The 14,980-nt window shown below is 38.2% G+C and overlaps 1 protein-coding gene across 1 annotated transcript in view; it reads right to left on the bottom strand.

Moving 5' to 3' along the window:
* Positions 1 to 14,980, bottom strand: part of LOC136676226 (ATP-binding cassette sub-family A member 2-like) — an 85,965-nt gene that overhangs the window by 4,404 nt on the left and 66,581 nt on the right. Inside the window, exons 21-45 of the mRNA XM_066653072.1 lie at positions 14,450 to 14,630; positions 13,680 to 13,892; positions 12,324 to 12,520; positions 11,287 to 11,466; positions 10,772 to 10,947; positions 10,321 to 10,441; positions 9,641 to 9,919; positions 9,196 to 9,411; positions 8,969 to 9,071; positions 8,396 to 8,718; positions 7,383 to 7,596; positions 6,750 to 6,855; positions 6,549 to 6,660; positions 5,286 to 5,346; positions 4,790 to 4,964; positions 4,558 to 4,673; positions 4,129 to 4,276; positions 3,910 to 4,033; positions 3,696 to 3,828; positions 2,693 to 2,813; positions 2,368 to 2,546; positions 2,046 to 2,187; positions 1,094 to 1,228; positions 891 to 994; positions 75 to 167 (exon numbers count right to left, since the gene is read on the bottom strand). Of these exons, the coding sequence (XP_066509169.1) occupies positions 75 to 167; positions 891 to 994; positions 1,094 to 1,228; positions 2,046 to 2,187; positions 2,368 to 2,546; positions 2,693 to 2,813; positions 3,696 to 3,828; positions 3,910 to 4,033; positions 4,129 to 4,276; positions 4,558 to 4,673; positions 4,790 to 4,964; positions 5,286 to 5,346; positions 6,549 to 6,660; positions 6,750 to 6,855; positions 7,383 to 7,596; positions 8,396 to 8,718; positions 8,969 to 9,071; positions 9,196 to 9,411; positions 9,641 to 9,919; positions 10,321 to 10,441; positions 10,772 to 10,947; positions 11,287 to 11,466; positions 12,324 to 12,520; positions 13,680 to 13,892; positions 14,450 to 14,630 (3,952 nt within the window). The remainder of the gene's footprint in view (positions 1 to 74; positions 168 to 890; positions 995 to 1,093; positions 1,229 to 2,045; positions 2,188 to 2,367; positions 2,547 to 2,692; positions 2,814 to 3,695; positions 3,829 to 3,909; positions 4,034 to 4,128; positions 4,277 to 4,557; positions 4,674 to 4,789; positions 4,965 to 5,285; positions 5,347 to 6,548; positions 6,661 to 6,749; positions 6,856 to 7,382; positions 7,597 to 8,395; positions 8,719 to 8,968; positions 9,072 to 9,195; positions 9,412 to 9,640; positions 9,920 to 10,320; positions 10,442 to 10,771; positions 10,948 to 11,286; positions 11,467 to 12,323; positions 12,521 to 13,679; positions 13,893 to 14,449; positions 14,631 to 14,980) is intronic.

Below are 14,980 nucleotides of genomic sequence, written 5' to 3'. Positions count from 1 at the left end.
AATGATCAGTCAGACAGAAAATCATGAAGATCTTTGATGTGGAAACATGAGAAAACAGAAAAAAGCCCCCTCACCTGTTCTTGAGATGCTGAATGCTGCCCAGACACTTAAACCTGCCATTAACCATGATCCCCAGTCTAGTGCACAGTGCCTCACATTCCTCCATACTGAGAAAAACAAGCAGTTAAAAGGTTAAAAGAAGTAAAATTCAGACATCAATTTGTTGACTGTGTGAAGTCATTAAGTAAATTGTAACATCAGTGCTTATTTTTCACTGATATGCTTTTTTCAGCCTAGCATTATGCTTATTCTGATTTAGGGAATTCATACAGCATTACAAAATACTGAATAATCAGGACAAACTGAAATTTCTAATCACATTCATGTCAGAATAAGAATGTTATGTGACAGTTTCTCAGAAATAAAAAACAACATTCTAAATCAGGAACTACAATAGTGTGTAAAACTGTAAAACTTTAACAGAGTTACGCAGTCCATGTTCTCTCATGCATTATCTTCTTCTGACGGTTGACTGTTGGCTTGGTGCGTCAGGGCACAAAGCCTATAGCTATTCAACATTATCATACAAAAATACTTCAACATGTAACACAATCCTCTGTGCTTACTGATTTGCTTATGTATATTGTCATATAATGTCAACTAAACATACACAAACACAAATAGAAGGTGCTAGCTTATGGCTAGCATGTATGTAGCATTATTGTATTTTTACTGCCTAATTACCTTGCAATTCAAATAACACTGTGACATTTACAAGAAAGTCTTTAGACAAAATGTTAGTTTGGGTGTTGTCTGTTAATCATATATTGCAAGGAAATCATGCCGAAAGAATTTATTTAAACTCGGGGCTTATTCAAATAGTCAGTAACCTGTGAGATGTCAGCACCACTGATCGTCCCGTCTTGATGATGTCAAGAATTAAATTCCAGAGAAAGCGTCTGGCTTTGGGGTCCATGCCTGTCGTGGGCTCATCCTGCAGACGTAGCATTATTACAGTTAGAATTCGCTTAATTTATTTCATACATCTAGCCATTTAAAACACAAAAACAGATGAAGGCTAATGAGCTCTAACCAGGAATATCAGAGAAGGATATCCAATGAGAGCGATGGCTGTGGAGAGTTTGCGTTTGTTTCCTCCACTATAAGTGCCTGCAGGCTTATCAGCATATTTTGTTAACTCCAGCTTCTCCAGAGCCCACTGCACCACCTAAAAGAGGGAGAGGAGAAAGGGGGGGGGGTGAGAGGAGGACAGAGAAAGAGATAGAGAAAAAGAGCAGGAAAAAAAGCATGAAGAGGAGGGAGGAAGAGACAAAAGCAAGACAATGAGAGATAAAAGAAAACACGGAGAAAGAGACAATGAGAGATAGGGAGAGGAAAAGGGTACAGACAAATGGGATGAGAAAGTACGGGAGTGAATTGTGTAAAGAAAGGAAAAAATTAAAGAGTGATGAACAGAAGCAGAGGGAATGTAAAATGAGATGGAGTTACAGGGAGTGGGAGTAGTTGTGAAAATGGCACCATTATGCCTAAGCTTAAAGTAGCTTAAGGGCTGTTAACAGTAATAGCAAGACTGCTGAGTGCTGAAAGCACAGTGGCCTGCACTCAAAAAATGAATCAAGGGCATTACTTGACTGCTGAACCTAAGCTATGTCCACATTAAATGTGACTGATGTTGATTTGATTTTGAGATAACAAAGTTTTGAAGTGAATGGAAACGTGTAGCATAATTCAATTAGGTCCTGTTTATATTTTGTGTGCACCACTTGACCTATGTTCAAGCCTCAACCTACGGCTAGAAAAGCATTGTTGTCCTTCCTCTCTGATTTCAAAAAGGCAGAATTTGAATTAGAATGGAGTAGAAGAAAGCTGACAGCTGCAGTTACAGAGCTTCACAGTAGCGCTCCAATGGTGTTTTGGCAGATCCCTTTAACCATGACAACACAATAGATGTATCTTCATATATTTTAGTGTATAAACAAGAGATGATTTTGCATGTGTTTATGTGTGTATGTGTGTGCGTTTACCCGCTCCTGATCCTTCCAGGGTATCCCTCTGAGGCGTGTGTAAAGCTCCAGGTGCTCTCGCGCTGTCAGATCTTCAAAAAGAGCATCAAACTGAGGACAATAGCCAATACTCTGTTGCACTCGCAACAACTCCCTTAGAATACTGCAGAGAGAGAGAGAGAGAGAGAGAGAAAGAGAGAGAGTTCATATAAGGTATATATATATATATATATATGATGTATTTCACTCCCATGTACACCTCAATATAAAATCAGTATTTCACACACAGACAATTAAAACTCTGATATCCGAAATGTTGAAAGGTTGTTCAGATATTTCTTACCTGTGTCCTCCGATAAAACCCTCTCCTCCTGTGGTACTTTCATCTCCAGTCAGCATTTTGAAGGTGGTAGTCTTTCCTGCCCCATTGACCCCAAGGAGCCCAAAACATTCGCCAGGACGGACACCCAGACACAAGCGGTCCACTGCTAGGATACGCCCCATCTTACGAGACTTATACACCTACAAATTTAAATAAAAAGAGACAGTATTGGATTATTTTTAATATATATATTTTTTTATTTAATAATTGATGAAAGTAATTCTGCTTAATAAATATCACAGTTAACATAGCTATAAACATCAGATGTAGGAGTTTATTATCGCACTTTAGTGAGGTTTTCAATCTTCAGCATATCATTATCAGCGTCTCCTCTCAGCACTCTTCGTCTTTCTCGTGCTACATCCACATCATCATCTTCTATTGGCTGACTGTTCACGGGCATTCTCCTACAAGGGAAATGAAAACACTCAGAGGAGCAGGACACTGATTTCATTCTGTTTATCTTCAGCCTCAAAAACATGAGTTTCACTGTTTCACAAAGTATCAAATATGAAATAATATAATCAATACCTCAGCTTGAGAAACTACAAATGTTAAATTCTATATTTTATACATACACTTACATTATGTGTATACGCACATATATAAAAGTTCCACTCCTGGCCTTTTACAACGACATGTTTAGCTAATTTTTAAATGAAAATTTCTTTTTACTTTCTAAAAAGAAAAAGCATAACGTTTATCTACAAACACAGAAGCATATCATATTTCATTGCTAATAATTTTTCAGAATTTACAAAATAATGGCAGTCGCACTTTTAAAAATAAAGGTGCTACAAGAGTACTTTGAGAAATGCCATAGAAGAACTGTGCTTGTTTAAGAGATGTGTGAGTGTGAAGGTTTAAAAGGTTTAAAAACATTAATTGATGCAAAGGTTCTTTATCCATTTAAAAGTTATCAGCAAAAATGTTTTATTATGGAACAAAATTGTTTCTTCTATGGCATTACTTAAAGATCCCTTAAGATATATCCCTATCTTATATATGTTTATCATTAGAAGTGCTCCAATGCAAGAGGGGTTTCACTTCAATAACGTAAATATTCTTCTACATGCAAACTAATTAACTATGGGTTTTAAGATGACAAATGTTTTCCTTTTTGTACAATAACACTGTGGCAAACAGTCATAGTCTTAAAATTCAAGTTTTAAGGTTAACCTCAGTGTCTCTTACGACGCATTACCATACCATACTCAAATTCTGGTATAGTGAAGTAACACACACACATTCACACACACACATACATACATACACACCCACACACTCACTGTGGTTTTCTGAGGAAGTTGTACTGGCACAGAATAGTGATGAGAAAGCCCACAAATCCCTCTATGGTCATTGCTACCAGTCCACGGGTCACAATATCCCACTCAAACGGAGACTTCACCTTATCAAACTGACCTGCGGTACAGAGAAATACAGGCATTAGAGGGCAGCAAAAATAGATAAGAACACTCCATGTCCAGGTCTTCATGAACTTACCTATCTTAGCATAGTACTCATTAATGTATTCATTGTAGGCCATCTCCATTAGTCCGTGACCCAGGTTATAATTAGGAAAGATAAGGAAACACGACTTCAGATAACTGTTCACCAGCTTCAGATCCTAAGAGAGGAATAATAGACACTCCAGTTAATAACAAATGCTTCTTTCATTCCAGCCAGATCAATTATGACAGTTATTATCTTCCTGTGTAGTACCTTGTCATGTTCAAACAGCTGCAGGAGGAAAGTAGCCACGGTGGCTGTGATTCCTATGAAGAGGTTTATGACGATGAGGAAAACATAGGCTGTACTCGGCACCTCGAACCAGAACGAAGCCGGATACATGATGGGGGTTATAGACCAGCTGGAGAAATGTTACAGTAACAAACACGCTTGTCAAGATCATATCAAAATATTTATATATTTGTCTATGGCCTGCATTGGACTGATGACTTCAGTTCAATTGGAAACAAACAGGTAAAGTCCTAGAAAACTGTATATTTGTGTTATTTGTCCAGAATATCTTGACTTGAAGACATTTAAGTGCGTCAAAATGTCCATGTAAACAGAGATTAGGCATTTTTCTTGTTTCTTTGTCATCTGGATTATGATTCATTAGTGTGTGTAATGTGTGTGTGTGTGTACCCATAAAGTAGGAACAGAGAGAGCACTGCCGGGAAGTTTTTGGGGGACGTGTAGGCAGGAAGGTCGAACACGAATAGAATGAGAATGCAGCATGTGGCTGGAACCAGGTAATTGAGCTAGAGAGGGAGAGGGAGAGGGAGAGAGAGTTTAGATTCAGCAGCAGTCTGCACACAGCCCTCAGGCTATTATTGTGTGAAGAGCAACACATTTCAGTCCTCCACAATGACCTCACCATGTCCCATATATAGTTGGCCAGCCAGTAGATGACGGGGTCACAGCCACTGACAAACTGCAGGTGCTTGGCCTTGGTGGACTTTTCAGCCACCAGAAAGACCACAAAGCTGGCTGGGACAAAAGACATGGCCACAATAATGAAGATAGCAATGACCACATCAGTGCCCTGGAGTCTTGAGGAGAGAGAAAGAGGACACATTAGAAGGGGGCTGAGACAGAGAAGGAGAGAAAGATAAAGAGAGAGAGAGAGAGAGAGTGTGTGCACGTATGTGCGTGTGTGTTTATGTCTGTAGTGATTTATCAATTTGTTTTTTTAATTTAATGTGTTTATTATTTTATTTCTTTATTGTTCAAGTTATTATTACTATTTTCATTTATTTATTTTAATGCATTGGTAACACTAACTTGTCAATAAAATGAGAGAGTGCATGAGAGAGAAGAAAGGGAGCGAGAGAGAAAGAGAGAGAGAAATATATGAAAATGGGAATTCTTACAGGTAGTCTAGAGAAAGGCTGGCACTTGTCCTATTCATGGGGTGATTGGTCACTGTGATACCTGAACACAAACACATAAATGCTAATGAATAAACAACATCAAACAACTTTATAATTCATCTGCTAAAAGAATAATCTATTGACTTTCATCTGTAGTCTATGACTGTTTTATTTAAATTAGAATCATGATAGAATTGAATGGGCAGATGCTTAACTCTGGGGGAAAAACAAATGCACATTAAAAACCTTATACATATTCTTTAAACAGTGAAATAAGTACATTTCTTTAGAACAATATACATTAAGCAACTGTTTAAAGAAAATGATACCATAAAGTGGACCTCAGTCCTAACCTGGGCTGACTGATGGCTCTATCTAGATCTGTGAATTATTTGTAATGCATTAATGAGAATAAATTATTATATTCATGATTTTTTTTCTTAATACAGTCACAGAGAAAGACTATGTATTTAATCTTGTACATATAGCAAAAGTCTCTATTATTTGTGATAATCAAAATGATTGTTTACCCTGGGTGGCCAATTCACTAGAGAGAGCAAGAGGGACATGAATGGTTTTCTTTATTTGCATGGATGAAGAAGTGTATGGTAATTCCTCCTACAGCCAGCTGTAAAAGCATCAACAAGAAGCGCCACTATGCGACGACACACAAGGTTTGAGGTTTGGACATATGCTGAGAGAAAATTCAGCAAAGGAACCTCACTGAATTTTAATCATGTACGCCTGGTCTAATGGTCCCTGTTATATGTGCATTTAGACTCTACAAGCTACCAGCTTTGGTACAGAGAATTACTGTTAACAACAATTGATTTAATGCTTGAACATGCAGCTACGCTGTAAAATGTCCCCCTGACCATTAGGCTTGTTGTCATAGCTAACAATATCTTTAGGCATTATAAAAAATATTATATATTACACATTACTGGATTAAATTATTGGATTTTATTATTACATTTATTGCAAAATTTAAAAATGCCAGCTGAAATGTGTGGAAATATTATGATGAGCAAAACTACAGAGATTATCCTCACTTTGCTGCTAAAGAAATTACTATTGAAGGTTTTGTTCCAACAATGGCATAGCTACAAGTGTGAAAAAGAAAAGCCTATATCTGAAGTTTGTAGAAGTTGACATTTCAACATCATTTGACATTTGCTTTCATATGATAGATAAGAGGTATCAGATATGACATTAGCTGTGCAAAGCTATTGTAACAGTGTCTCTTTGGGCTTGGAATCTCACCATAAGCTGCAGGGTTGCCCTTGCTGAGGGGCAGGTTGGCTCTGAGGATGGCATTGTTGAGCACATTAAGGTAGGTTGGCATGCTGTGGTAACCTTTGTTATTGTAGAGCACCTTGAGAGAAGAAGAGAAAGCTTAAACCCTGAGGATCACAAACATGACCTTCACAGAATATCTGAGCAGAGAAAGGTGCTGTTTCTGACCTGAGCTGATCGCCGCACTGCTATTTTGCGCACCATGGGTGGTGTCTTTCTTCCAAAAGATGCTGGGACTGATTTTAGGATGTTTCCAACAGTGATGCCTCCATATCTTAATTATAAAAATATAATTAACATCTTTTGTGTAAAAATCCAGGATATGTTTGAAATTTGGGGTTTTGCACTGGGGCTACATGGTTAATGCAGCTAAAAAGCATTGGTAGCTTATATAAATCAGGACTGGGCAAATGATGTACATGTATAATTAATATGCTGCACTAAGCTGGTTTATGATATTTAGTCCTGTCCTGGCTTATACAAGGTCACCCAGCATGGTCATGCTAGTTAACTAGCATAGCAGCATATTCAGTGAATTTGGTAGCAAGTCTAGGCTTGTTTTCTAGAAGCAGTTATAAAAAATGAGCAAAAAATCAGGTTCAAGTTTAAAGATATCTGATAATGTTAATTTTTTTAAGCAATGCAACATTAATTTAGCCATTTTTAATAAATAACAGTATGTCACCCACGCCCCATCATTGAGACTTGCAGCAAACGTGTTGATTTAAGCAGTACACAACACTGACTCTTGGTGGATAAAAAAGATTCTGTCAATTTTTTTTGTGTATAGTTAAAAGTCACCTGTGCAATCTCAGGCGGTCAGAGGTGTAAAGCAGGTATTCAGACACATTGCGTCCAGTTATGTCCACTAGGATGTCCCCAGTAACCACCTTCATGAGGGGTGGTCGCCCCCCTACACCGCTGGGGCAGGAGAAGCCTGTGCCTTGCATGGAGCAAATACAGCGTACCGGCTCATGGATGGACAGAGGCAGTGGAGGTGGAGAGGTCACCATTTCTGTGCACAGTAGGAAAAATATATTATTACTTGTGGTAATAATAAACACAAATTATTTATTTACATTTATTCATTAAAATGTGATCATACAAAAACACTAGAAATATAAAATCTGTTTCAAATAAAATTACATTTACAAACCATCTGCATCTAAAAACTATCAAACCTATGAACTTTTTCACCAGATGTAATAGATCTAAGGAGATGGCACTGAGCCTCTGTTCAGCAAAGTGGTCAGGGTGAGCTAAAATGCCTCAAGAGATAAGTATAGATGTCAGCTCTATGCCATTAAGGACTTTAAATATCATAAGCCACACGTTATAGTCAATGTGGAATTTAACAGTGAGATCATCCATGCAGGGAATTTAGTTTTTTTTACAGAAATTGCCCTGCTACTTAAAACAAACATTTTCTTGTAGTTTAATGGGTCTACTGGTATCACAACAATTATAAATTCAATATGGTTGTTTTTGCAGTGTAATGTCCATATGAAAACCTGGATTGTATGGACTGTGTATTGAACAGTGTCATGAAACTAACAAAATCTATGTAGTATTTCAGCTTTTTAATTTTCACAAAATTCTATGTTATTAAAGAATATCGTGGTCTCTTTACAGTTAGAAATAAAGTTACAAACTCCTGAAATTACAAATATGACTGTAAAGTAAAATAAGCTATAATTTCTTTTTTTCTCTTCTATTCATGTATGTGATTTCACATTTTTTGTGGACATAAAGTGTCATTTAGTTCTAAAAATAAAATGTATTATTAATAGTATTATTGCTGTGGTTAGTCCCACCATGGACAGTAGTGGGTGGGGTGACTGTGTAGTTCCAGAGGCCATCCTCAAAATGCTCAGGGTCATCAGAGGGGGCAGGGGATGGAGGAGGGGGAACAAAGTTTGACAGGGGAACGCCTTGGGTGAAGGAGTCCAGGCACATGGAGTCAAAGTAGCGTGCGGCCAGTGTTTTGGAGTTGTTGGCATAGGGGTTGAGGGTCTGGGCCAGCTGGTCCAGTGTGCTGTTAAACGGTGTTTTCAGGACGCAGGTAGCACCCACGCCTGAGGGCAGTCGCAGGGTGTTGATTATTTTCTGAGGACTGGCATCCGGTGACATCTTGCTCCTGAAGGGAAACAAGTGGCACAGATACATACAACTGTATTTTCAGTTTGTTTTGATTTTTTCTCTCCAGTCTCTACAGATTCTGCCACTCACACAATGATACCCAGCTGGAAGGGGAAAGACAAGCTTATGTTCCTTCAGGTCCATGTGAAACCAGCAAAAATACATTTTCAAACTACTAGACAGCTTCACATCACTCAGAAGTACATTTTACACAAAATCAAAAACTGATATAAAATATTGTATATCACCTGTACTGGACCCGGTCCTCATTGGCATAGGGGATGAAGTTTCCTCTGGGCTGAGTGTAGTTATGATACTGAGATGGTGACAATATTAGAGGAGGTAGGTCACCTACAAAAAAGAAAAAAACAGAGAAGTGACTGTGAGATACAGAAAACAAAAAATAAGATATGGCCCTCTGAGACTAGGCTTAATCTTTGTGTAGAATACAGAACATTAAAGCAGAGTGGCTGACCTATCTCAGGCACGGACAGAGCGACGGTCATAGCAACACAAACGAAGAAAGCAGGAAGCAAGATCTGGGAGAAAAGGCCTTTGGTGTTCCTCTTGGCACAGTGGAACCTCTTGACAATAAGGCCATGAAACTGCCGCAGTCTGAGCCACCAGCCCTCCAGCTTAAAGCTACCCTGACCCTCCAGCACAGTCGGCTCAGGAGAACATGAAGTTTCATCTGGATAAACACAAATTGGGTGAGGATGGTCAATATTTTCAGATTTGTGCTTCATAATCTTGCCTTAAATATTCTCAAGTCCCATAGACGTGTTGAACAAATTCTGGTATTTTTTCACATTCCTGTGTATTTTTCAGTACAAAATTGTCATTTTGGCCTGGCAAGTTATCATTTTAGAAAAGAGAGAGGTGTAAAGAAGAACAAAATAATATATTGTTAATATACACACCTTTGAGGCTGGCAGAATCAGGGTCTTGGGTGTTATTAAACAAAGGGCAGTATTCTCCATAAAATTCAGAGTATGGTCCCCCCTCATCACCTCGCACTGAGCCCAAAGATGAGTCAGACTGCAGCGATGTCTGACTGGGGCTCAGTCTGGAGCACATCACCAGATTACTCAACTCCACCTCCGGCCGAGTCACTGCACCCACCACAGCTACATCTGCTTGTGGACCACCCAAAGATGAAGGCTTACCCGCAGAGGAGCCTCCTGGAGAGCCCTTCATATCTGAGAGAGAGGGAGAAAGAGAGTGAGAAAGATCAGAAGCTTGAAATTAAAACCAGACAGATTACATCTGGAATAAATTGTAGTCTGAACCTAACAGAATGTCCTGTCCAAGTCTGTCCCAGTGCACACTGCCAAGTTTAGAATTCAAATCAAACTAAAACCCAATAAATCTTTCTTCCACCAAAGCCAACTTAATAGAGGTTTATTAAAGTCCATGCCACGTTTCTAAGGATGGTACCCGTTCAGATAACACAGGGTATATATCTAAGATATCATTCTTTGTTAAAGCAGAGTCCAACAAAACTTCATTTAACACAAGACTGTTTTTAGTTTCTTTATAATAAATTTTAGGCGTTGTCAAGTTTTCCAAGAGAGCATTATCTAGGCGTCCACTCTCTCACCTGCATCACTGTTCTCCACGGACAAGTCCTCCTCTGACACTTTGAGGAAAACCTCTTCCAGTGTTGTGTCCATCACCCCAAAGCTGGTGAGGGCCAGACTGTCCAGACTTTGCTCCAGAGCCTGAGAGAAGATTACGTATATATTATATAGTAGTATAACATGTATAGTAGAAAGTTACAAAAATTGAAAAAACGGTCTACTCAGGTGTCAGTTCAGTGCCATCTGAACTCTAAATCTAACAATTTACTTATGCACAGTTCAAAAGTATAAGGGAATCATCAATATAAAATTCATAAATATCTTACCTTCTTAAATACGTAAGTATTTTGCTTGGTTTACAAAATTTATTTTAACTTTAATTTTAATGTTACTGTTAGCATTAAAATGAAGAATTTGTCCTAAAACTGAACTCCTTTTAAAGCGACTTGTATGTTTTTGTTGTGTGGGTACCTGAAAGAGTCTCTCAAAGCACCCCTTCTTGACAGCCTCGGAGGGCAGGATGTACGACAGCTCTGTGTTGGAGTCAGACACCAGCAGACAAGAAGCCACATATTGTTGAATAAACTGTGTAACTCTGCTCTCTGAGCATGGAGACAGAGAGGAGGAAGGTGGGACATTCGACTGATCTGAAATGCACAATTAAAATCAAAGTGGTGAAAAAAGAAAGACAGAGTCGAATACATAGCAGAGACACAATGTTTGTGCAGATTTGATTTTTCATCTGATGTGAGTTGATAAAAAAATGAAATAAACAATAAATACAATTAATAGAAATTAAGAAATATAATAAATAATGTTCAGTGTATAACTGTCCACTGCCCAATCAGAAAATGTAATAATATAAGATTTGACTCCATATTTTAATCAGGACCAAATATTATGGGTGTTGGGGGGCATAGTACACTGAGGATCCTTTCCCCTGAAATGACTCTGCATGCATCCACAAACACTCTCTCAGTCCTCACCGGCAGCATTGGAGTCAATCTGCTTCTTGACAAGTGTGAGCTTGTAGCCATCTCCATAGGTGCTCTTGAGGAAGAGTGGAGAGCCACAGCATTTCAGCTTCCCATGAGAGATGATGGCAATGCGGTCACCCAGCAGATCAGCTTCATCCATGTGGTGAGTGGAAAGGAGGATGGTCCGACCTGCTCATGTACACAAACACACACACACACACACACAAGCAAAGCAACACACAAGCTCTTATTCACAATGATCTATTCAGTTACTGTGCACATTCATGTTTACCATACACAATACTGGCACTATTTGGCTGCTAGGAAGATAATCCATGCACTGCAAAGAAAACTGGACTAACAACCTTATTGAGCACAAAACTGTCAGCATCAGATCAATGCTATTTAAATCAAATGATTCTACACTGTTGTTGAGGTTTCTGTGTAATTTTCGGTTAAAATAAACCATCAATATCCAAGTACAAACATGTATCTCTAGTTTTGGGGATTTTTAATTTACTACATCATTTGAACACAGTGGCTGTCCTTCACATTGTGTAAAAATTTCATGATGAATTAACCTATAGAAATGGTCCAACATTACTTCTTGTTCTATTGAAAATTAAGACGCTATTTTCCTTGTCTTGTAAATTTACTGTTTTGTTGTTTGTTTTTTACTTTAAAAAATTAATAAACAAAAGTTTAAATTTAAGTTAACCAGAAGCTGAATAATTGAAGGAGGATCTCTGACTTTAACACAGAATGCATGTCCAAACTTTATTAGAACACGACTGTAATAGAGCAAAACCAGTATCCTTAAATATTTTGTTGCTATGAAAACCAATCAGAAGAGTTATTATTAACAAATTTTCTTAAATTAATTATTTAACAATGATGTATGTTGTCATATATATAGATATAGGGAAGAGTCTACTGCTTCATATGGTTCACTTCCCATCACATGCTTACTGCTTTAATACATTTCAAATTAACAGATTTAAAAACATTCAGTGAATTCAGGGATGAAATTATGCTCTTTTTCTGACCCTGTTTGTATTTGAGGATGAGGTCCCAGATTGCACGCCGAGCATATGGGTCCACTCCTGCAGTGGGTTCATCCAGAATGACAGCTCGAGAGCCGCCCACAAACGCAATGGCCACCGACAGCTTCCTCTTCATGCCTCCAGACAGAGTCTGCACCAAGCTGTGACGCTTATTAGATAACTCCAGATCTTCTATCATTCTAGAGTTTAATCAACAATGAAACAGACGCCATAGACACAATATAACTTAAAACTTGAGTGTTTTTTATTCTTTGAAGTGTCACACATGCAATGTAACCCAGAATATATATGTAAACACAAACATCTGCAACATATGTCCCAGACTTTATCATGCTGGCATCTCTGGGTAAAGTTCAAGTCAGCATGTGTGAACAGAACTGCTAACGTTCAGGAGTTTCTGCTGCACATGCTGTACAGGCACCGGCCCATGCCTAAAGCACGCGGCTATTTCTGTTGTACTATTAATAATCATGTCATAAACGTTCAAGGACTGTTTAATCAGTGTATGTTTTTGGTTTCATCCTAGTAAATGTCTCAGTGTTAAAGCTGTTAGAGGCGATAATGGGGCCCTGATATTAATAACCACAGGTGAGACATCACAATAGTCTCTTACATAAGATGCCTGTGTCTCATTGTGGCAGGGTAATAATACATTGTCTATACATGTGATAAAAGATACAATATAACTCTGTCTGAACACTGATGTTATAAAGAACCAGATTCTTCATTCACAGGTCACTTATATCTTTTGTGGTTTTAGGTAAAATAATATTCATAATGTATTTTTATTGTAATAATTTTTTATCCTTTGTTTTCCTGCTGCTTTAAAACTGTCTAGAAAATGTTTGTATGTATGTGTGTATGTATGATATATGTAAATGTTTTCTGTTCTGATTGGAAGCCCTGCATTAATTAAATTAAGTTAATTAAATTAAGCCAAACTTAAATGTACAGATAACCTGTTAATTGGAGACTAATTCATCCACTCTTTTGGATATTCAGATTCTTTGAATTAGAAATGGACTTCAAGTAATCTGCTCCAAGTAATCACACTGCGGTAAGAACACTTCTTATCACTTTGGAGTGCACAGATGAGTCAAACTGCTGGTCATGGATAATCACACATAAATATTCATATGTTGCGATACCACTTCCAATAGTGCACTGAACAGTTATAAGTAGTAGATTTGATAATGTGAATATATGTGTTGTAATATGCACTGCTCTATCAGAAAATGTAAAGACAATTTGTATAGACCTTTTTAAAACATGCTCACATTCAAAATCTTGTCAGTGACAATGAAAATGTTATTCCAAAATGTATTTTCTTAGACTAACTTGTCCATCTCTTTGCGGATGTCGTCCTCAGCCATGCCCTTCAGTCGTGAGTAGAACCACAGGTGCTCCTCTACACTCAGCTTGTCGAAGAGCACATTGTGCTGGGGACACATGCCTAGGTTCTGCCGGATACGCTCCATCTCTGTGCGGATGTCGTGGCCATAAATGGTGGCCGAGCCAGAGGTAGGAGGGAACAATCCAGTGAGGATGGACCTGGACATCAATCATAACAGTGACATAACTCTCCATAAACAGCATGCTAAGCATCAGGTATCTCAAAATTGAAGGCATGCTGAAGGATATTAAAAGGAAGTTTGTCTAATTTGCTACAATAAACACTTCTGAATAAACATCTTCTGAAAAGTCTCCAGAACTAGGTTCTGGAATTTTTCTGGAATCTTTCATGGCATTGAGTATGACTAACTTAGACTCATCAAGCTATGAGAACATCAGTGTCCATAATTGCTGCCCCACAAACTAGCTGAATTCACTAATTAGAAAGGCTGTATATAAACTTTAGAGTATGATATATTTATTTTGCAATAAAAGACAATCTACAACAATATACTAACAATATCTGAATAAAATGTTATCACAGCATTTATACCCCGACATTGAACAATTCAATAGACGTCTGTGTAAAAATGCACCATTTTGAAAAGACACCTTCGTTCACTTATTTTCAGCCTCACTAGCCAAGAGCATAAAATGTGGGCACACAGTAACTCTCTCTCTCAAACACACACGCACACACACATTCACTCTCTTACATAGTAGTGGTCTTTCCTGCCCCATTGTGCCCAAGGAAAGAGACGACCTGGTTCTCATGTAGGTTTAAACTGAGCTTGTTCAGAGCCAATTTGCTGCCTGTCTTGTAGACTTTGGTGAGCTTGTCTATACAGACCACCAGAGGCAGATGACTGGGCTCCTCTTCTATTCCACGAGTTTCTTCTAAAAAGGGCACACAAAAATGATAATCAGTTACATGGCGATTTACACAGACAGTTCTGCTTTGTTGATTTACTTACCAATCATATAGTATTATTCAGCTACTGGTCAGATGATGAGCAAACATTCGTAACATTATGATTCTGACTTGAAGTGGGCAATACTGAAAACCCACACACAGTGTCATTGAGGGAAAACACCACTCTTATATAATACCAAAAGGTACTTGGGTGTGCTTATAACAAGCCCTTGTAGAGAATCTCTAACCTAATAAAGTGAGTGCATGTGTTTCAAAAAACTGGTCCTTGGGGTGTTTGCATCATTGCAGTTTATTAAAAGTCATTTTGAGATAT

Source organism: Hoplias malabaricus, chromosome X2 (assembly GCF_029633855.1).
Source record: "Hoplias malabaricus isolate fHopMal1 chromosome X2, fHopMal1.hap1, whole genome shotgun sequence".
NCBI lineage: Eukaryota > Metazoa > Chordata > Actinopteri > Characiformes > Erythrinidae > Hoplias > Hoplias malabaricus.
Note: the sequence above shows the minus strand (reverse complement) of the source record. Positions and strands in the feature narration are given on the sequence as shown.